The sequence below is a fragment of the Rhyacophila brunnea genome, unplaced genomic scaffold, assembly GCF_057557595.1.
Source record: "Rhyacophila brunnea isolate RB1 unplaced genomic scaffold, BYU_Rbru_1.0 scaffold_24, whole genome shotgun sequence".
NCBI lineage: Eukaryota > Metazoa > Arthropoda > Insecta > Trichoptera > Rhyacophilidae > Rhyacophila > Rhyacophila brunnea.
In genome coordinates this window covers 4,463,438-4,486,106 of record NW_028232904.1, presented here as the reverse complement: position 1 = coordinate 4,486,106, position 22,669 = coordinate 4,463,438, and the positions used below count along the sequence as shown (strand labels likewise).

Here is a 22,669-nt window from a genome sequence, read left to right as displayed (position 1 = left end):
AAAATATAAAGAATACTTCATAAATAGGTAGCCATTTAGTTAATTTATAAGATTTATAGTTATGACGAGTTTTTAAAAATTACTTTTGATTAGAGCTTTTCATAATTATTGACCACTTGTTCATGTCGACAGTATGATATTGTGACTTAGACGACAATCGAACATATTAAATTCGTTAGGTAATATAAAGATCATTCCGGGTTGATTTAACACAGTTTGTAGTTTAGAATCTCCGTTACAAAATATAAATAAAATGAAAATAAATTCTTTGTCTGACATAATAATTATAGTAATGATATTAAATCGAACTTGCATAGAAAATAGTGCTGGATTTTGAGATAATAACACCAAAAGCGGCGTCTTGTTCGCGTATGGTTACTTATAAATAATAGGTATTGACTATTAATCTATAATACATATAATTCAAGTGAACTCCTATGGTGTAAATATCTAACATATTAATATGAACACCTCACGATATATAAATGCCGAATAATGCTTATCAACACTTTGACAGATTGCCATTAGTCTATGGATCGTCCGAATTGGCTTGACGTTTCATGTCAAACCATTTCTGATGGTCCGAGAACGGTTTGATTTTCAATGATACACTGAACCAAACGTCAAATCTCAAACCATTTCCGGTCAACTACAATTTGTATGTATATTGTCTATGGTTTAATTTGATTTGTTTCGTTCATGTTGAAAGAAACGAACCTATAGTAGGTTCCTATAAATATTTTTAGTAGATACCTATCTATCTATAATCTATTTATGGTTTTATTTTCTGTTCAAGTATGCACAGAATATTAATAATAATGTTATAATCGTTTTGTTTGTCATTGATTTTTAATAATGGCAATACTGTATTCGATTGATAAGCTTTTGGCGCGCTTCTGAAAAATGTATTCGAATTCTTTAGTATAAATCGGAACCTCGCGTAGTATGGAGCGATGTAAAGACACTAATCCCGACAATAAAATGACTGACATACAAAGTGACAAAACGGCCAAAAAAAGTGACTGTTGCATTTCGAAAAATGTGAACTTCCTGTCCAGGTGGTTCTTCCTCTGGACCCTTCCCCTATTCTGCAAGGGATACAACAATGACTTAGTAATCGAGGACTTGGGGACCGTCTCCAAATCAGACAGATCGCAGAGCTTGGGAGATAAACTTGAAAAGTAAGTCAAGAATTATGCTAATAATATACATACATTATAATAAAGTGTAAGTTTATAGTGTTTATTGAGGCATCATAAAGTTGCCGCAAAAAACGTGATATCCTGCGGCAGTTTGCGGTATTCTGCGGTGGAATTCAGCATTTGTAAAATTATACTAGATCCCGGTAATTAAAACAGACTAATAAAATAGTCACAATATACCAATACATTGGAGAGAGATTTGGTAGAGGCAGTGGCGCGTTTATTGACGTCGAGGCCAGACGCACTGTCTAGTTTTGAGGCCCCCTAAGATAGAATAAAATAAAATCTAGTACTATAGAAAATGTAGGTATATAATATTTGCAATTGCTCCCTTCATAATTATGTGCTGTCTCTTAGCAACGCATGATCTGCCTATTCTCACGTGACGTCGCTGATTTTAACATTGTCGAATGATAGTCAAGCGTTTAATCGATAGTACTAAAAAGTAAAATCACCAATTTGTGATAAATATCTACGCATTTTTTATAGACGGTTTGGAGATTTTAAATTTTCTGACGAATCGGTCGCGTCATTTGCGTAAAAAATCGACGCTGAATGTCTTCAAATATTACAAACTTTACGGCATGTTATACAGATATTTCAGATTCTATTGAAAATAACAATTATTCTTTAAAAAGTTTATTCTATATTATCTAGTTGGGTACAGTCTTTCCTAGCTAGAAAACAACCCACTTCCAATTATTTCGTGGTAAAAATATTATATAAAACAAGAGACAATCAATTTAACTGCTTATTAGATAATATTGGTAGCACATTCTTATATTATTTAGTTACAAAAATATACATAACTTGTCAACGATAACTGTGTAAATATTTAAATTCTAATGGATTTAAGTTTTGTACTCTTCCATTTGAGTCGTTTTTTGCGACCCGGGTTTCGCCTTTCGGCATCTTCAGGCGCTGTGTACACTCACCTTTATACCCCTCATATCTCGAAGCGGAAATAGTTTTTGTATTATTAATTTATGTAGATAGGTCAAGAATTTTTAAATACGCCACACCTGATCAAAATACTGCCAACATTTGACCTTTCCAATTATTTTTTTCAATAGATTTTGATTGGTCAACTACCGAAACCGGTCCCCGATAATGATTAAAAAAATACTTGTTTTAATTTAGTACCTGCTTCAATGTAATTTGTAATGGCCTTATGCCAAGGATTAACAGTTAAAGTTAACCACAATGATTTCTTAGTTAAATTTAATGCGTTCAGCCATTATCGACTGAAGAGAAAGCCGATACATTCACGACTGGTCCTACCTTTCCGCCCCTCCCGTTGTATATGGGAGACCTGTCATTGTTCTATAGAGTGCTCATACTGACGCGTATGTCGTGTTCATTTGTTTGAGTATTCTTAGTTTCAGATTATTTTAACGTATGTTGAAGACCTTGGCGTTAATGGTTATTACAAATCCATATTTCCAGCTGTCTTGACATAGGGAATGGTTTGATTTGGATAGATGAGTTAAATGATAAATAATACACTATCATTAATACACCTTCTACAAATGTAATGCATAGATCAATGCTACTTATTTTTTGGAAATCGATATTATCACCGGTTTTTGTGTGAAGTACTAGTCTGACTTTGACAGCTGATGAATAACAGGAATGTATATTATTTATAAATAATACTGATGGTTAATATATTTTATTTGAGAATTTTTTATAATTCAATTTGAAACGAGAAAGGGCGAATCAATATGTCAAGCAATCTGGGATCTGATTTTGACAGCTGAACAGTGAACCACTCGGTGCTTGTGCAAAAAGTTATGCTCAGGCTTTATTAATCTAAAGACAGCGCTCGAAATGGAATATTTTACGAACCGGAGCGCTCAATATTTTATGAAAATGTTATCATAGTTATCTAATTGCTTGTGTATTTTATAAACATACGTGTGTTATGCCGTGTCCAAATTGGCAACAAGTTGCTGGCAACCTCATTATATTTCCATTAAAATAATTTTTGGTCAAACAAATTTTGATAATTATCGTGAAATTTAATAAGGTTATCAGTGTGGACAAACTTTTAGATTTTTTTATTAAATGGCAAATCTAGCTCACTGTCAATTTAATATGCCCACGAGACGGAGCAATAATTTTGGGGATTTTACGAACCGGAACAGCGCTCCGGTGCGTTCCGGTCCATTTCGAGTCCTGTCTAAAGATGGGGGTGGTCCAGCCTTACACGATGGGTTTACGGATGTATCTATAGTCTAAGGGTTTACGTATTTACGTGAGATAAACACAGACCACAAATTTGCTTTAACATTAAAAAAGCCGCCTGTGGCGTAATTTTGCTTCAATAATTATTAATAATTAAAATATTTGATAGTACGATGCAATTTTTAACTGTGTGCCGATACTCGACAACTCCATAATTCAAATGGATGTAAATGGATAGGTAAATACAAAAAATCGCTAAAAATGCACATTAATTTTACCGCGTACATCATGGAAAACCCTAATGTAGCGCGTCACACTGCCTTTACCCGAGTGTACGTCCCTTGTACGTCCTGAGTGGCAACTCAAACGTATAACCGTGTGTGAAAATGTTCGTAGACAATGTCTTTTTTTGGTTATACATTTATACGGTTATACGTTTGATTTGCGCAAAACGCTCAACGCTGCGCCGAACGCTGGCACTGAGGCCTCACACTTAGGATAGGTAGGATGGCCCGCTTCAGGATGTGGGGGCCATGGTAGGGGGTAGTGGCGAGGGGTGAAGGTAGGCTGTTAAAATTCGACATAAATAGTGCACACTAAACTAAACTTTGTCAGTCATACTTATTTGTTTTCATTGAACTAAGAATACAATTTGCAGACGGTTAAAAAAAACTTATGTTCCGTTGTATTATTTTCGTTCTTCGGGGAACATCGTACCCGAAACAACACCCTCGTGCGCATAATATGTGTAGTAACGGGGAATACTGCACTGAAAAACGTTGCAGATGTTAGTTAATATTTTTATTTTACAACATTAAATATTGTTGTTATTATATTTCACAACAACAATATATATGCAAAACATCTGCCTTTCATTTACGTCATTATCTAATTTAAATTCTCGTATTTTCCCAATAGAACGGTGTCATTAAATATATAAAATATACATACAACAGTTGTATGTCGTCAGCTGACAGAATAAATTCCTTCGTATTGCTAATTACCCAAAAATCTACTTTATAGAAAAGTTTTATATTGTTTGTATGTTTAGGGCGTTTAGGCCAACCGCTCATGTAGAAACTAAAATCTGACGAACTGGTTGGTGATGGAACTCATAAACTGGCCAGTGAGTGATGCCTTGCACACGGCGCTACTGAAACCTAATGATTGTCAAACCCATTCCATTTTAGCTTTTTCCGTAATATCTTTAAGCGTCAATTACATTGAGCTACTTTACGAGCTGTTTGTTGGCGATTTTACAATCTGCCTGTAAAGTCGCCCAGTGTAATCATCGAACAAGCTAACAAGCAGATTGTAAACACTCTACCGAGAAAAGTTAAAAGCCGGTCAACTTTACACGCTACACGCCGGCGTGTGCGCCTACTGCGTCTGCGCAGTAGCAACCTCCCGGTAAAAAAACGAACTACGTTCTGTCAAAATAGTCGCTGGCTTGTGGGATCTCAGCGAATGGAAAGTTTTGTGTGTCACATCATAATCGCAGTAGCTGAATCGCCCGCTATTAAATTCGCCAACAAACAGCTCGTAAAGTAGCTCAATGTAATTGACGCTTTACGGGAATATTCTGGCAACCTGTAATTATACAGGCAGGAGTATTTTCTTAACATCTGAAACATATTTTAAATTAAAAATCGGTTCGCCCACTTGTTGACGTCTTGACTTGTTTTTGCTTGTTTAGTTCAGTTCAGTGCTACTAGTTTTGGTAAGAAAATATGATTTTTCATAGAATCTACTAATATTGGTACCACTGTTTTATGGGTGATTGGAAACGGAGAGACTGGGAGACTAACATGTCGCGTCTCTTCGGTTTCGGTCGCGGACGTTTTGAAACTATGATATTCCAGTCTTACCGCCAGCGAGCCAGTGACGTCCCGTGGGGGTAGGCAGATTGAGCGTCGCTTGGGGCGGCAGATACTCGAAGGGCGGCAAATCGAGTAGAACTATTTGGTATTATATAGAAATAGCTACCTATATTAGTTATATTATAACCAGAGCGTTGGAGATGTTTTTTTCCGGATGTTTTTTTTATCCAGTACTTACTATATTTTAGTATGATGTCACCACGCTTAGCGAAGAATTTTTGTTTTATTTTTGACTGCTCGGTTTCGTATACAAATGCCAATAAAAAATATTTTTATTACTCTTGCTACGTAGACACATTATAAATGATAAATGTAAAACACCAAAAACCCATAATAAATCAGTCATAATATAATAATATAATGTCATTTGCTCAGATTAATGAGTTCCTTTCATAACAGTGATAATATGTAGGTATACGCGCAAAAGCCGTCGCGCCATAGCTGGCGCCGAACAAGCGACGTAGGTAGGTATTAAAACAAAATAATATTACCTACCTATATAGATTTCAACGTTGGTGACGAAACAAGGAACATTATGGTAGAGATTTATAGGTAGGTACATACTTCCGTATTTTTTAATTTATCCAAATATTTTTGCTAGTCACTCCCGAGATTTAAAAGTTGCTGGATGTCTATTGCAAAATAGATATTCATAATGATTATTAATCCATTGACATTTGTCATAATCAATTAGTATTCGTGCATACTATATTAAGTACCAGCTAATTGTAATAAAAATGTACACTAGTAGGTACCTATCTAGATTATATCGTATTTATCGTGCTGTGAATAACAATACCTTCTTTTAAGTCATTTTTTGTAAACATATTTTGTGCTGATAGTAGTGTGGATTTGGGTATTTTATTTCAATCATCAACGGTTGAGTGTTGAGACTATTAATTAATAGTATATTTATGATTAAAAATAGGTTTATATTAAAAAAATAACGAGGAAAATTATTGTGTTTACATATTGTAGGGTACAATAATGGCATAGAAAAAATGGTGTAAAAATATTACGTCTGCGTAGGTATAACTAAATGGTACAGACCAAATGTGTCAGACATAACAACCAAATGGCATCTCAGACTCTGGTGATTTGGGTAAGTGTTTAACTAATATTATATTTATTTGATAATTTATTTATTAATATCTAAGTTTAATTTTTTATGATTCAGCTTAGTGGTAGGTATATATTTTGTTAATAATGTATCCATCCATACCATGCCCTCCACAAGAGGGGGCTGACAGAGCTCTAGCCTGGGTCCCGGGCTCGATAAGTGAAATAAACACATATCTCAAATTCGCTCTAATAGCAAAAAATTCGCCTGCGGCGCTATTTTCTTCAATAATATTAATATTTAAAATTATGTGGTTATACGATACAATTTAAAATTGTGTAGCGATACTTAAAAACTCCATAATTCAAATGGGTGTATTAAAATATACAAAAAAACACTAAATATACACATCAATTTTAACGCGTACACCATTTGGAAAACATTACTGTAGAGCGTCACACTGCCTTTATCCTTAGCGATAGGTAGGGGGGCTGCCAAAGATCCTAGCCTGGGGGCCCGCTTCAGGATGCGGGAGCCATGCTTCATACAACACATTTCTTAGATATTGGAGTAATGAAAGGATGATAAAAAAAATGGGGCGGCATTTTGACGCTGCTTAGGGGCGGCATTTTGTCTAGGGACGTCACTGCAGCGAGCTGCCATTGAAATACATTAGCTAGATACTGGAGTTTCAGGGCTTGCGCAGACAGAGAGCGGTCGGAGTTCTGCGTTCAACCGACCGTTGACCGCTAACGTTCAGGGACAGCAGACAGGTGGCGGTCAACAATAAGCGTTCCATTTGTTTACAAACGTTGTACTGACACAAGCGCTGCATAATGCGAGACTGCTATATTCCGACTGCGAGTGGAAGTGAGAAAGCACCGCTGTTGCGTACTCACTCCCCCGTGTGGTTTCGCTCTATGTTGTGTGACTGCTCAAATTCCTATGACGGGACTGGACGGGAGGTACGGCGTTCTTTGTAATTCCGGGCATAGAACTCCAGAACTCTAGCGTTCCAATTGACCGGCGCGGTCTGACCGCCGGCTGTGTACCCATACAGTATGAAGTCCATACAGTACAAAGAACGCCGAACTCCGAATGCGGAACGCAGACCGCCTGACCGCACTCTGTCTGCGCAAGCCCTAAGTCTCGTCTTTTTTGAGTATTCACGTGAGCAGATTGCCTTATAGTATCAATATTTCGAAAGTCTATTCGGAAACTGACTATTGTTGAACCGGACTAGAAAGTCGTTGTGAAGAATATTTATTTGGGTATTATTTAACAAAGAATGCAAATTTGTAGAAAGGTGACACCTGCAGAGTGCAGACATTAAAATATGTCTACACCAGAGGCTAACGGGGAGGTAGGCTGTTAAGATCCGCAATAAATAGTGCACACTAAACTTTGTCAGTCATACGTATTTGTTTTCATTGAACTAAGAATAGGTACAATTCGCAGATGGTGCTGGTAAGTTTATAAAATTCAATTAAGCCCTGTGTAAACCAAGCCATAATAGATAATAGTCTAAAAATCTATATAATATCACAAAATATGCAATTAAATCCAGTGACGTCCCTAGATAAAATGCCGCCCCTAGGCAGCGTCGAAATGCCACCCCATTATACAGTATTTTTATTATCCTTTCATGACTTCAATATCTAAGAAATACATTATTAACAAAATATATAAGTAACACAAAATTTAATTTAAATGTCATCTCCACTTTAATATACAATATTGCGAGTCCACGGTTTCAGATACATTTAAAAATACACCTGACAACTTTCAAAACTCGCGAATGACTGGCAAAAATATTTGGATAAATTAATTAGGTACTTACCTAAGTATGTACCTACCTATAATTCAAATATAATTCGCAAATCTGCACCTGTCATTGCTGGCCATCGAGGAGTGATGACCAAAGACAACGGAAGTAAACTAGACATCGTGAACCCGACGAAAGTCCTGTTAAACCGTTTATGCTAATTGATAGTGTTACCAGACAAAAAAGAAAAGAACCCGGCACGACAGTTTCAAATTCCAAATCCGCAATTTAATCAAAGTCAGGAGGACCCCGACCGAAAGTTTGGTTCTTCTGCCGTGCGGGATAGTATCCGGCTCAACCGATAACTTCTAAGAAGGGCCTCTCCGGCCGATGCGCGCCCAAAAATTTACAGTTCAAAGCTGTGACAAACAACCCGCCCGCACCCCTGGGATATCGAGTACCCCTCGCCGTTAATTTTTTTTCGATATTTTTTGAAAGTCAGGGTCAGTTCCAATCCGGCAGTGAAGCTGACAAAAACATTTCCTCCGCCCGGCCTCGGCGCGGCGGATACCTTTAACGCGTGTTTCAGTTAGGATCCTCGCGTTAAAAATAATCAATCAAAAGTTATCATATCTTAGAAAAAGTGACACCCTTTATCGTTGTCGTGTGAATAATAATCTATACAGTTGCCCTTAAAGCAAACCGCGAGTCCAATAAAGCAAACCATGTGTCGCGTCCTCGATAAAACGTTTTCGCGCCCGTTTGGCCAATGTGTTCAAACACGTGCTCCCACATAGTGACTGTGCCATAGCTAAATCTAAGACTCCTTTAAGTGTAATTAATGATGTAATCCAACCAATGTCTGGAAAGTTAATGTAATTAAACGTCCCTGCGCAGGGAAATTGTCAAATCAAAGACGTGTTTTATCTTGAATTATATGTCCTGATGTCCACACAACCCTCAATCAAGGTGATACTCGTGAAGAACGCTGCCAGCATACATATGAGTCCCCCACCCATTCTTCTCGGTATCAATAGGTACATTTTGTTTCCAACCAGTGAGCTGATTTTTTTAATGGAAAGATATTTCCGTTATTACTAAGTTTAGGTACCTATTCCTATATATATTTATTGATTCTCCTCGATTTGCCGCCTTTCGAGTAACTGCCGCCCCCAAGCGACGCTCAGTCTGCCTACCCCAACGGGACGTCACTGATTAAATCATACATAACTTTGAATATTTTATGGATAGAATAATATTTTTTATCTATTTTAGTTTGGCTTGGGCAGGGCTTAATGAATTTAAAAAATGAACCAACATTATAGGTAATATGTATTCTTAATTAATGAAATGAATGACAAAATGTGCATAATTTTGTCGTATCGCCCAAAATATACCAATAATATTATGGTTTGGATGAGGCAGAGCTTAATTCTTCTTCGTCGTGTCGGGTCTTCAATAGTTACGATGTGTCGCTCCAGAAGTTGGCGAAGGCAACACCATTTTTGTTATAGTTTCGTTTAGTAGTATCGGAAGTCCGTTATATCAAGGTTTTACTGTACCTACATATTTATTATTTAGTATCTATGATTCCAATAAGATCAATGGTGACGCATTTGCAATAATCCATCACTAGTAAAGTTGGTAAATAGTTATCAGATAGCAGCGGACGAGTGGTGAAGTGTGATCAAACCGTTGTCTATATAGGTGGATCAATTACAATCAAATTAAATCAGTCAATTTCTTTATTATATCTAGTTTTTACGGTTATGTACATGTAAACTGTACGTAAAGCATTTCTCCGTGGCAAAGTTCGCCATGAGCTTTCTTATCGGAGCGAGATGATCGTATACTATTCTTTTTTCGACCATGTCGGATCATAAGATAAGATAATAATGGATCAATATGGATAATAATAAGATCATAATGGGCCTCCACAGAGTGGAGGATTGTATCAACAGATTTTTTTTACGAGAAATGGATGTCCAGCCACTTCCTCAACCTATTAATTAGTTTCATACTGTGATTCATACTCAAATTTAAATAGAATATGTGTACTAGCCAGACCCAGGATTCGAACCTGGGACCCATGACACTATAGGCCGACGCGTAAACCGCGCAGCCATCGTGGGACTGTATACTATACGGTCTCCCATTATATTACATTAAATATGAACATTGATTCAATTTTCATAGCTGATTTTGGCAAAATTCATGAATTCGAAAATGAGAACTTAACCTAACGTAACAAATAATCCAGTATATCGGCTATTTTCAAAATTTGTTTGCTACTGGCTTCCTGTAAGTGTAAACCGACAAGAACCGTGTTTTACTTAGACGTGAATTTTATGTCAGTACTATTACACGACCCAAAGAGGTTGGACGGTCTTTAATATACGGCCATATATTTCCGATACAACATTTATTTATTTAGTTTTATTTAGTTACGAGTTTTTACATCCGTATATTACGCGAACGAATTCGCTAGTGAAATTAAAAATTAATATAAATTCTGACTGGGACAAATAAAATTCATTTGAGGCAAATTTGAACTTCAACTGTAGGTACTCTGTGTCCTTTATACAAACAAACTTCATCCAAAAATACACATCTTTGTCTCGAATAAGTTGTAGGTGAAGACACCTTGAGACTTTGTTTATTAAATCTTGTTTTTGTCAGAATATTTATTTTTCTTTCATAATATTATGACTGTCACTTTGACGTCAACGATTGTAATATATTATTTTCCTGTTGAGTAACAATTAAAAATATATATTCTTTGTGTGCGCCACTTGTCAACAATCTTGTCGATTTGTCCTGTGAGGTATTCATTTTTTGATAGTAACCGTTTTATGTCACCCCTAGCTCCTTCCACTGTTTTCAGTCTCTATATCTTTGCAGAGAGCTTGCTATCTGAATGGGAATGGCTGGAGCAACATTCAACTTGATGCGGAGTGTCTGGAACTCACGATTGTACTCAGTCAAAACCAAATTCCGCCTATTTGATGCTTATATTCTGACGGTGCTGCTTTAAGGTATCGAATCATGCCACCTCACGAAGGTTCAGAGTTCAACCGTATACTGAGCTTCGAAAACAGGTGTTTGCGACGGATACTGGGTGTGATACTGGCATGGCCGTGTTTGAACGTATGGAATGGCGTATTTCAAAAAAATACTATCTTATTCTTAGGTTAATAATTATTATAAAACAATCATTATTCGTAGGATGTTTTATCACATTTGAATGGTCAAAGACATAGCTTATAATCAATATCTTTAGAATTATCTTCAAATGTGTTAATCTTGCCCATTCTGTGAATAGTAACATGCCTATTTCTTGTCAAATTTTGGATCACAGAGATTATAAAATATATTTTTTTATGGTAAATATTTCACTATAGGCATTAATTTATTTAACTAATGGTTTTATAAATGCGTTTGAAAATTAATAAATCTAAAAAATGTTAACACCACTGCCCATAAATGTACTGAAATATGACTATATTCTAAAACATTAAATCGAGATGTATAAAAGAATACTATTTTATGTAATAAAAATACTTTATGCAGTCATCAAATGATTAAAATAAATATAAATGATAATAAGGCTTCAAAATTATGTAAATAGATTATCTACAACGTTTAAGGAATGTCCAGGATCATGCTTTGAAAATAGCATAAAACCTCCATTTTGACCTACGTTGGGCACGTGGGCCGTTAACACTTATCACTTTAGCACGTTTCTGATTTTCATTGGTCAAAATTAACACGGAAGGCATTCCATACGTTTTCGACAGCCTGCTATCTACAATAATAACATTGGTAAATTCGTAATACGGCGGAAATTTAGGTTAGTAGACATGTCGGACCCAAACGGATACTCTTGATTCCTGAACCCAAGAATTTTGCATTGACACATCAGACATGTCAACATAACCTACAATTTTATTAGTCATGTCATTGCGATTGTAGCACAAAATGTAATTGCAGTAAAACAAACATTATGTTACTACTTACTAGCTGCTACTAACCACTTGATATCTGACAGCTACGGGAAACTATAAATTAAGACGGCGGCCGTGACGTAATCATATTTCAAAACAGTCGGATCTTGCATCTCAATATGTAAAATTGACATATTCTGTCTCGCTCTACAAATTAACACAGCCAAGAGAGGTAGGCACATACTGTTAAAACATACCACTTTTTGACAGTTCAGACGGTTAACTTATTGTAACAATTAACCGCCTCTATACATAATTATGATAAACTACCCTAAATAGCCGCCTCGTGTATAGAATAGATGCGCTGGTTTAGAAAATCGTTTTTATTCAATGTCTCTGTGCGCAGCACTTTTAGACACACAATTTTATTAAACAATGTAGGGATTGCAAAACCGGTATTAAATTATTTATTGTTTCCGAAATATCGGTTTAAAAAATCTGAAATACCGGTATTAAGAAAGCATAGACGTATATGTTTTTGAGAAATGAATTTGATGTTATTTTTTCATTTCTTACTACTTACTATATTGTATTTTAAATTTGGTTTACAAGTTGTATGCTGCCAAAACACAAATATATTAACTGAAACCAAAAGTTAAATAAGTAATGTTTTTAAAAAAATCCTCAAATATACTTACAGATTGTCGTGATGAATTATAATTCGAAAAAGAAAACATTCGTAGCAAATATTTCCAATTTTATTCTATGACTATTGATCCAACATTGATAGTAAATCCAACAAACATTGAATTTCAGCGAGATTTTTCTGTAACCGGACTTATAGTATTTGTAAACATTAGCAGTTCTAAAATATTATGATCTATACTTATTTACAAATGTCAACATAATAAATGTAGGTAAGTATTTTAGGTTGCTATAAAATAATGTTTTGGTTTTTTAGAAAAAAAGAAAAACCTATCAATAAATGTCTATTTAAAACATTGGTACAGTTCGGTTATGAGGAATACAGCGGCAAACACATTTTCAAAATAGCCGATATACTTAACCTAACCTAAACTAACACACACTAACAAATAATTCAGTATATCGGGTATTTTCAAATTGTGTTTTCCGCTGTATTCCTCATAACCGAACTGTACCAATGGTTTAAATAGATATTTATTGATGGGTTCTTTTTTTCTATAATGTGTTTTGACGAATACCGCTATTTAATAAGAAATACCGAAATATTGATATTATATTCTTTCGATATTGAAATCCCTAAAACGAGGGAACTTGACCTACAAACTTTCTCTAAGCTACGATAGCTTTGTTTCCTTTGTATACCATAAACCGGTTTTAGACACTTTGACATATTTTGGTAATATATTTTACTGGTAATGATAAAATTACAATCTGGACAATTGCAATTTGTATTAGTTAAATGGATAACGAGGGAGTTATGTAAAACATGTTAAATCACCGCCATCTTTAGATTAATAAAGCCTGAGCATATCTTTTTGTACAAGCAACGAGTGGTCCACTGTTCAGCTGTCAAAATCAGATCCCAGATTGCTTGACATATTGATTCGCCCTTTCTCGTTTCAAATTGAATTATAAAAAAATCTCAAATAAAGTATATTAACTATCAGTGTTATTAATAAATAATATACATTCCTGTTAGGTATTCATCAGCACTGTCAAAGTCAGACTAGTCCTTCACACAAAAACCGGTGGCAATATCGATTTCCAAAAAATATGTAGCATTGATATATGCATGACATTTTAGAAGGTGTGTTAATGCTAGTGTATTATTTATCATGTAACTTATATATTCAAATCAAACCATTCCCTGTGTGAACACGACAGACGCGTCAGTATGAGCACTCTATAGAACAACGACAGGCAATGACAGTTCATACATTACAACCAGTAACGTCCCGTGGGGGTAGGCAGATTGAGCGTCGCTTGGGGGCGGCAGTTACCCGAAGGGCGGCAAATCGAGGAGAATCATTAGGTATGTATATAAATAGCCATATAAACTTAGTAATAACGGCAATATCTTTCCATTAAAAAAATCAGCTCACTGGTTGGAAACAAAGTGTATTAATTACTATAAAAGGTTTAACAGGACTGTATTTTTTATCGGGTTCGCGATGTCTAGTTTACTTCCATTGTCCTTGGACGTCGCATCCTTGGTGATCAGCAATGACATGCCCATATTTGCGAATTACATTTGATTTATAGGTAAGTACATACTTACCTAATTTAAAATTTATCACTCGCGAGTTTTGGAAGTTGTACATGTATTTAAAATGTACCTATCTGAAACTGTGGACTCGCAATATTTGTCTATTGAAGCAGAGATGGCATTTAAATGGTAGATTTAGTGGTATTTTGTTAGTAATGTATCGATACAACACATTTCTTAGATATTGGTGTAGGATATCATCCGGTAAAATACGGTATAAAAAAAATGGGGCGTTGTCTAGTAATTTTGTCTAGGGACGTCACTGATTACAACGGGAAGAGCGGAAAAAGTAGGACCATTCATTGTGAATGTATCGGCTTTCTACTTGAGTCAGCAATGGTTAAATGCATTAATTTGACATCTTAGCATTTACACTTCACAAACTGTAGGTAGGTAACGTAATAAAACATTTAATTAAGCCAAGTCCAAACTTTCTACCTGCATTAATTATTTGTTTTGTTATTAATTCACTTCTATTACCACACTACTGCCATAATATAATATATTATTGGCCGACTATTGCCGAGCGGCCACGCGTCAGGCTTATAATGTCATGGGTCACTGGTTTGGCAAAAATTCACATCTTGTTTTTCAATGTGTGTTTGGATCTTATAGGCTTAACAATGTCTAATATCAATCTCTCGTAAAAGCAAATTTAAGGCTATACCTCAGTTGAGGCATGGTATAAAAAGATCGTGGCTAGACGATGCGCGGATTGCGGGTCGCGGGTGCAAATGACGCATGTCAAATGAAATATAATTTGTCATATAAATCCAACTTGCGTCCATGTAATGTTCTGTTTATTGCTCCTGCTTGTTGGAGCGACGAGCCGACCGGCACTTGAGCGTGCAGCCACGGACGCCTTGGGCAGAATCCTTAATTGGGGGTTGCTGAACAAGCTGACCTTTGCCCCGAGCAAGACGGAAGCTGTCCTCCTCAGGGGTAGTTCTCGGGTCAACATAACTCGACGGCCGCCCACGGTTCGTTTTGGCCAGACCTCAGTGCGTTTCTCCGAAAGGGTTACGTATCTGGGAGTAATTCTTGATGACAAGCTGTCTTTCGTTCACCACGCCAAGACGGCCGTCTCTAAGGCCAATTCGGCCTATCAGAGAATGGCCCGAATGGCGGGCAGCAATTGGGGACTTAAGCCTAGAGCCCTTAAGGTTGCATACGGCGCAATTTTCATGGGAATTGCCGGTTACGCCTCCAGCATTTGGCATTCCCGAGTAAACTCCTTAACTCTCGTTATCTCGGGATCAGCACAATACTCGCCGGTGTCCATCTGACACCGCAGCAGAGATCCGAGGACGTTCCTTACAGGAAGACTGTAAGTGACATTGTGTACAAGACAGGGCAGGCGAGGTGGACCGCCTCCCCCAAGGGGCGGCACACTTACCGTTTTTTTCCAGACGTATTCTGCAGGCACCAAACTAGAAGACTCCAACCTTCGCACTGGATTAGCCAGTTCCTCACCGGCCATGGCAACTTCGCCGCCAGACTCTACGAGTTTGGCTTGATAGTAGATGGGCTGGGTTGTACCTGCGGGCATGACCACCAAGATGTTGAACACATCCTCTGGGATTGCCCGCTTATGGAATTCGAACGAGCGGAGCTGTTTGCCAGGGTCCGTCCTCACACGGGCCCAATTGGTCATGGAGATCTGGTAGCAACCGAGGCCAATTGGCAATTGGCCGGCATTTGAGAAATTTGCAGCGTCGTATAGGGAGCGGGATAGTCCCGACTCTTCTGTAGACTCATCCATTTCAATTCGTGACACTCAGTATGCGGGTACACAAAGCGCTTAACGTCAGCGGACAGCAGAGCCAGTCCAAAAACAAACATTTTCTTTCTTCACTTTCTTCTTTAAGCACTACGGTGCATGGTTGCAGCATCAGTCCCGTGCGACTCCGTCTCGGGACGGAATGAGCACTTAAAATCACTTCTTTCAGACACGTTTAAAGCGTCATAGAAAGCGGCCGTGGATATCCACGGCTGTGCATATATGACGGGTGGTGGTGGGAACTATGTTCTATTAGTAACAATAATAATATATTCATTGACATGTTTTCTTTTGAAAGTAAATGGGTAACGTTTTTAGTCAGTCGCCATCACGTAACAAATTGACGTATTGACACCACGACGTTCGCTCTCAGACTGCCAGCGAGTCCAAAATTTCGTCGCGCCTATAGTTGAAAATTATTTGACGTTTCACTGAAGTATCGCCATTTTTGACGCGGCCCAGATGCACATAGGATTATGGGCCAATCAATATAATATAATAAAATATCAACCAGTGGCGAAGGGTGGAGGTAGGCTGTGAAGATCCGGCATATATAGTGCACACTAAACTTTGACAGTCTAACGTATTTGTTTTCAGTTTACTAAGCTACAATGTATAGATAGTGTTTGTTAGTTTTTAAAATTCAATTAAACCCTGCCTTATATAAGCAATAGTAAATAAGTAGTATGAAAATATTCGTTTATTTATAAAATATCTACATGTATGCCATGAAACCATACTAATTTTAGATATTTTATAGATTGAATAATATTTTTATCGATTATGATTTGGTTTAAGCCCCCGTTGACACGGTCCAAGTACGATCCAAGTACACTTGGATCGAGTGCCATCCAAGTGACAGCTTCATACTAATTATTCCTATCCAAGTTAACTTGGATGAGTAGGACGCGGTCCAAGTATCTTGGATAGGAATAATTAGTATGAAGATGTCTAATATGAGTGCACTTGGATGGCACTCGGTCCAAGTGTACATGGATCGTACTTGGACCGTGTCAACGCGGCTTTAGGCAGGTTTTAAAGACTTCTAAAAAACCAATTAACACCATCAATAATATGTATTCTTAATTCAACGAAAACAAATAATTAGTATGACCGAAAACGTGTGCATTATTTACGTCGGATCGCCAATAGCGCTGAACCATTATGGTTTGGTTTAGGCGGGGCTTAATTGAATTTATAAACAAACCAGCACCATCTGCAAATTGTATTCTTATTTGAATGAAAACAAATAAGTATGACTGAAAAGGTTGTGCACTATTTATATCGAATCTTAGCAGCCTACCTCCACCCTTCGTTACTTTTAGTTATTTTGAAAACTAGGCGGCACAATCTGCAAATTGTATTCTTAGTTCAATGAAAACAAATAAATACGTCTGACAAATGTGCACTATTTATGTAGAACCTTAACAACTTTCCCTCCACCATTCTCCATTGATACACTAGTGATAACAAGGGCTCAGTTTTTGGTTCGAGGTTATCAAGATTAGAAATCAAGGGTTCCGGTTCCAAAATTTTTATGGAGTTCTCAAGGTTCGATTTTGGTTCCATTTCTTGCTTTGGTCACGTTTTAAAAAGACAGTAACGTCACATTAGCTGTGTTTACATAATCTCTAGTATTTCTTGTTAACAAAAACGTAATATCGACGACTGTATTGTTTTCTCATGTAGCTACTAATTTTAATATCTGAAAACACGTTTTAAATGCGATGTTGTCAAAAATTAAAACATTTACTTTATAATATTATTCAGAATTCAAAACAGACGCGCACACAGACCAATCGTATGAAGGGGTCAATTTTGAAATTAAAAAATATTCAAAACTTTTTCATTGATTTTTTAAGCGGCCGGAGAGGGCTTAACAAATTCTAGTAGGTGCCACTGACTTTCGTATTTACCCCCCAAACAACTTATTTATTTTAAAAGAAAAGATACATCGAGCACATAACAAATATTAAATTAAGGCGATACTTCAGTGAAACGGCAAATAATTTTCAACTATAGGCGCGACGAAATTTTGGACTCGCTGGCAGTCTGAGAGCGAACGTCGAGGTGTCAATACTTCATTTTGTTTCGTGATGGCGACGGGGGTATTAATTCTTAAGGGGGACATGCTCAACGTAGGTCAAAATGGAGTTTATAAAATGAGGAGTTTATAAAAAAGGAGAATATAAAAAATCTTAACACCACTGCACATTTATGTACTGAAATATGACTATATTCTACAACATTAGAGCGAGAGGTTTAAAAGAATACTATTTTATGTAATAAAAATAGTTTACGCAGTCATCAAATGTTTAAAATAAATATAACGGATAATAAGGCTTCAAAATTATATAAATAGATTATCTACAACGTTTAAGGTATGTCCAGGATCATGCTTTGAAAATAGAAAAAAGCTCCATTTTGACCCACGCTGAGCACGTCCGCCCTTAAATCGTGTAAAGATGATTAAAAACGTTACCCATTTACTTTAAAAAGAAAACATGTCAATGTGTATATATATTTATTGTTACTAATAGAACAATACACAGAACATTAAATGGACGCATGTTGGATTTATATGACAAATTATATTTCGGTCGGCATGTGTCATTTGTACCCGCGACCCGCAATCCGCGCATCGCCTAGCCACGATCTTTTTAGACCATGCCTCAACTGAGGTATAGCCTTAACTATTTTTCTATTCAACTAATAATTTACAAGATTAAATAATGTAACATTCTAATTACTTTGATTTAAAATACAAAAGCCGATTGCCAATAGTAGCTCAATTTGGAAAGTGCTTCAGTGAGTATTAAAAGCCATTAGTTAAAAATTGTCCCAATTAAGTATGACTCCGTTCGTATAGTGGTCTATGTGCGTGGGCGCGATACCCGAGAGATGCAGGTTCGATTCCTTTACTTTTTTCAAAAAGATTTTTTATAATTGTTATAATATATTTTTTCACATAAAATAATATGTTCTAGGCATGGCATCTAGAATAAAAAGTACAGGTAAATCAAATTAGTGGACAAAAAAACAAACCAAAACTAATAAAACAAGAAAAACAACAATAATTCAAGAAAAATACAAATTAAACAATAAAATAGAATTTTAAAAACAAAATACATTTTGCATCCCTATTATGACTATTATCTACTATGGCTTGGATTAGGTTTAATTGAATTTTAAAAACTAACAAACACTATCTACACATTATAGTATTGGTTCAATGAAAACAAATACGTTTGACTGACAAAGCTTCATCATCATTTATGGCACTACAACCCTTGGTGGGTCTTGGAATCCTTCAAAAACTTCCTCCATCCTGGACGATCCAGCGCCGACATTCTCTAATTGGTCTTCTAGCCGAGCATTCTTAAATCTCCCGTGGCACAGTCCAGCCATCTCAATTTCGACCGTACATCTCTTCTCTTGCCATCGGGGGTTGTGTACATAGCTCGCCTCGCCGGTACTATGCACGTGGCCGATCCAGCGCAGTCTCTGCATTTTCATATGCCACGTGATCTTTTCGCCCCCATAAAGTGTGTACAGCTTCTCATTATACCTTGACTTCCAAATGCCACCTTCTTGAACAGCCCCAAAGACTCTTCTCAAAACTGTCCTCTCAAGGATATCTAAGATATATAAGCTTAGTGAGCACTATTTATGTCGGATCTTAACATTGAAGTTAATCCCTCCAAACCAAAATCCGCCCCGTACCACACTCGGTCTTAATAGAGCGTATCACGGGACCCTACAGTGGCGATGTGAAGCATCTATTTCAATTTTGCCTGGGAATGTCCTGTGAGAAAATACCCAAGACTGAGGTTGCTACGCTCAAGATGAGCTCTGACTGAGTTTAAAGAATTTACTCTAATGCAAGGTGCCAGGGAGAGAAAAGCAAGTGGAAATTATGAAAAAGGAAATGAATTTAAGGTATATATAAAAAAGAAAATGAAGCTAATCATACGGATAGCAAAAATTATGTGAAGAGATCTGCACGCCCGCAGTTAGACAACGCAATTTTTTTAAATGTAAGATAATTGGCCTTAGTAGCGACAAAGTCGGACGGCCCAATGGGCCCAACAGCTGGTTGCGCCGACCTGAGCATCTCCTCCCGTTCGGAGCACATACTCAGACATTCCCAGAGGATGTGGTTGGCATCCTGTCTTACCCCTTCGCATGGACATGTCGGACGGCTTGCAAGTCCAAGCTCAAAGAGCTTGCCAGCAAACTCACCCTGGCCAGTCACAAATTGACTGGTGTGATGGTAAGGAGTCAAATATTTGGTTATCTCCAATCGTCATTTGATGTCTAGAAAAAACATATAAGTGTGCCGGCCCTTGGTAGATTCATTCATTCAGATCTTAACATCGTATCTCCACCCTTCGCCACCGGGTTATCATCATCACCATCAGCCTGAATCTATATACTGCTGGAAGAAGGGCTCTTCAAGCTGCTTCCACTTCTCTCGGTCCTGTGCATTGCGTTGCCACGTACTTCCGCAGAACTTTATCATTTCATCGATCCAGCGGCCTCTAGGTCTACCTTGCGGACGTTTTGTACTTCTTGGATACCACTGGATGACTAAATTCGTCCAACGATTGTCTCTTCTTCTAGCAATGTGTCCAGCCATTTGAGGCTTTTAATGAACTCTATCACATCGCAAACCCTTGTCTGCTTCCTTATCCACTCATTCCTCTTTTTGTCCATTCGCGTTATGCCCAGCATGCACCTCTCCATACCGCGTTGTGCAACTCTAAGTTTTTGGATCTCTCTTTTACTTAGGGTCCATGTTTCACACGCATATTTTATTACGGGAAGTACACACTGGTTGAACACTTTGCGCTCTAGGCACAGTGGAAGGTCACTTTTGAAGACATTATTCAGGCGGCCAAAAGCGCTCCAGCCTAGCGTTACTCTACGAAAATTTTCATCAAGTATACATCCACCATATATACATAGAAGTGGTTCTTAATCTTGTTGGAGGTACTGACCCCCACCAGTTTCCTATGCGCATTCACCGAATCTTTCTTATTTTTTTTTCAAATTCAAAACATAGGTACCTATATATTTTACTGGTGCACAAAATGAACCTTGCATCAACATCACTGTGTTCAAAGAACAAAACCATCACAAAAACATAATAATGAATATTTACTGCAAATCAGTGTGACTTCTGATGTTGCCTTTCAGAGACCAGTTCAGAAATGCGCGGCTTCACCTTGGCAAGTGTCACTCTCATGTCATTTTCGCAACAAAGTCTGTTCCTTTTCTTTGTTTTTATGTCCAGCATCCTCGAAAATGATTGGTCGCAAAGATATGTTGCGTGATCACCTGCAGCCAAGCCAGGCCAAGCGGGGGGTATCATCATGAATCATATGAGTCGGGTGTGTGTCTTGACCTCCGCCGAACCCCTGAGACTGACTCACCGAACCCAGGTTAAGAACCACTGATCTATAGACACATTGCTGCCCCAGATAGATGTAGCTTTTCACCTGTTCGAGCTGAGTGTCATTGATGAGGATCTTTTTTTAGCCGGCAAAGCAGTTGTACATGACTTTCGTCTTTGTTACATTTATTTTCAAGCCTACTTTGTTGCTTACTTCGGCGAGTTCCTGCATTCTGCTTTAGATGCCTTCTGAGTCTTGTTGTATCTACGCATTATGTTATATCTCGAGTCTGAGATCGGATATGAATGTATTATAGGTTATAGGCAATGACATTAATACGGACGAAGCATCTAGAAAATAAAATGACACTCACTTTGTGTCGGGTCTGCCGGATGGCGAAATTCATATTTTAATATCGGTATCCTACGTTCAAATGAACATTCTGCTTGCAAGCGGTCTGGTGACACCGCTGGGTCTGCCCATACAAAATTTCTGACTGTCAGGTTTCGACTCCACCGTTATTATTGTGTTACAAAATGCCAATGTGCCTAGTTAAAAATTGTAAAAAAATCTACTAAACACTCCAAGAAAGATGGGATATCACTTTTCATGTGTTAGTATTATTTATTATTTATAAAATGCCATTTTAAGATAATGTTTATTCAATGCAATTGAATGACAGAAACCATTGGACAGTCGCCTGGGCTCACTTGCGTCTAATTTCCGAGAAGTCGTAAGTAACCGAGAATCTGTTTCTAACGCAATGAGTCATGACACTAATACGTCATTACAATAAAGGTTATATTACTATAAACTCTCGAAGCTTGTATCGCATAATGGAAATGGATACGTCATATGGTCACGTGACATCTACCTATACATCTGTGAATGACTTTCATGCACAATTTCTCGTGCGCGCCGGTATGAAGTGAGTTGTCCATTTAATTTAATATGTCATTGGTTATAGGCATAATGTTCAATAATACTTTGGAACTAGTTTTAATAATAATAACATAACACATTAAAAAATCATCACCTTGGTGGATGAATATTATTTACAACATTAAGTTATGCGTAAAAAATATTGATAAATACGCAAGCATTATTAATTTTATTGAATCTATAATAGGCATTGATACGTCAAAATGAGACTTTGGACAAATTTAATTCACTATTATTTTTATTCACAGTATAAATATAAGTA

At 37.1% G+C, this 22,669-nt stretch overlaps 1 protein-coding gene across 1 annotated transcript in view; it reads left to right on the top strand.

Annotated features, from left to right (window-relative positions):
- Positions 1-920: 920 nt before the first annotated feature.
- LOC147068910 (ATP-binding cassette sub-family C member 4-like) overlaps positions 921-22,669 on the top strand; it is an 80,829-nt gene continuing 59,080 nt past the window's right edge. Inside the window, exon 1 of the mRNA XM_085951252.1 lies at positions 921-1,181. Coding sequence (XP_085807378.1) covers positions 946-1,181 — 236 coding nt within the window. The 5' untranslated portion in view covers positions 921-945. The remainder of the gene's footprint in view (positions 1,182-22,669) is intronic.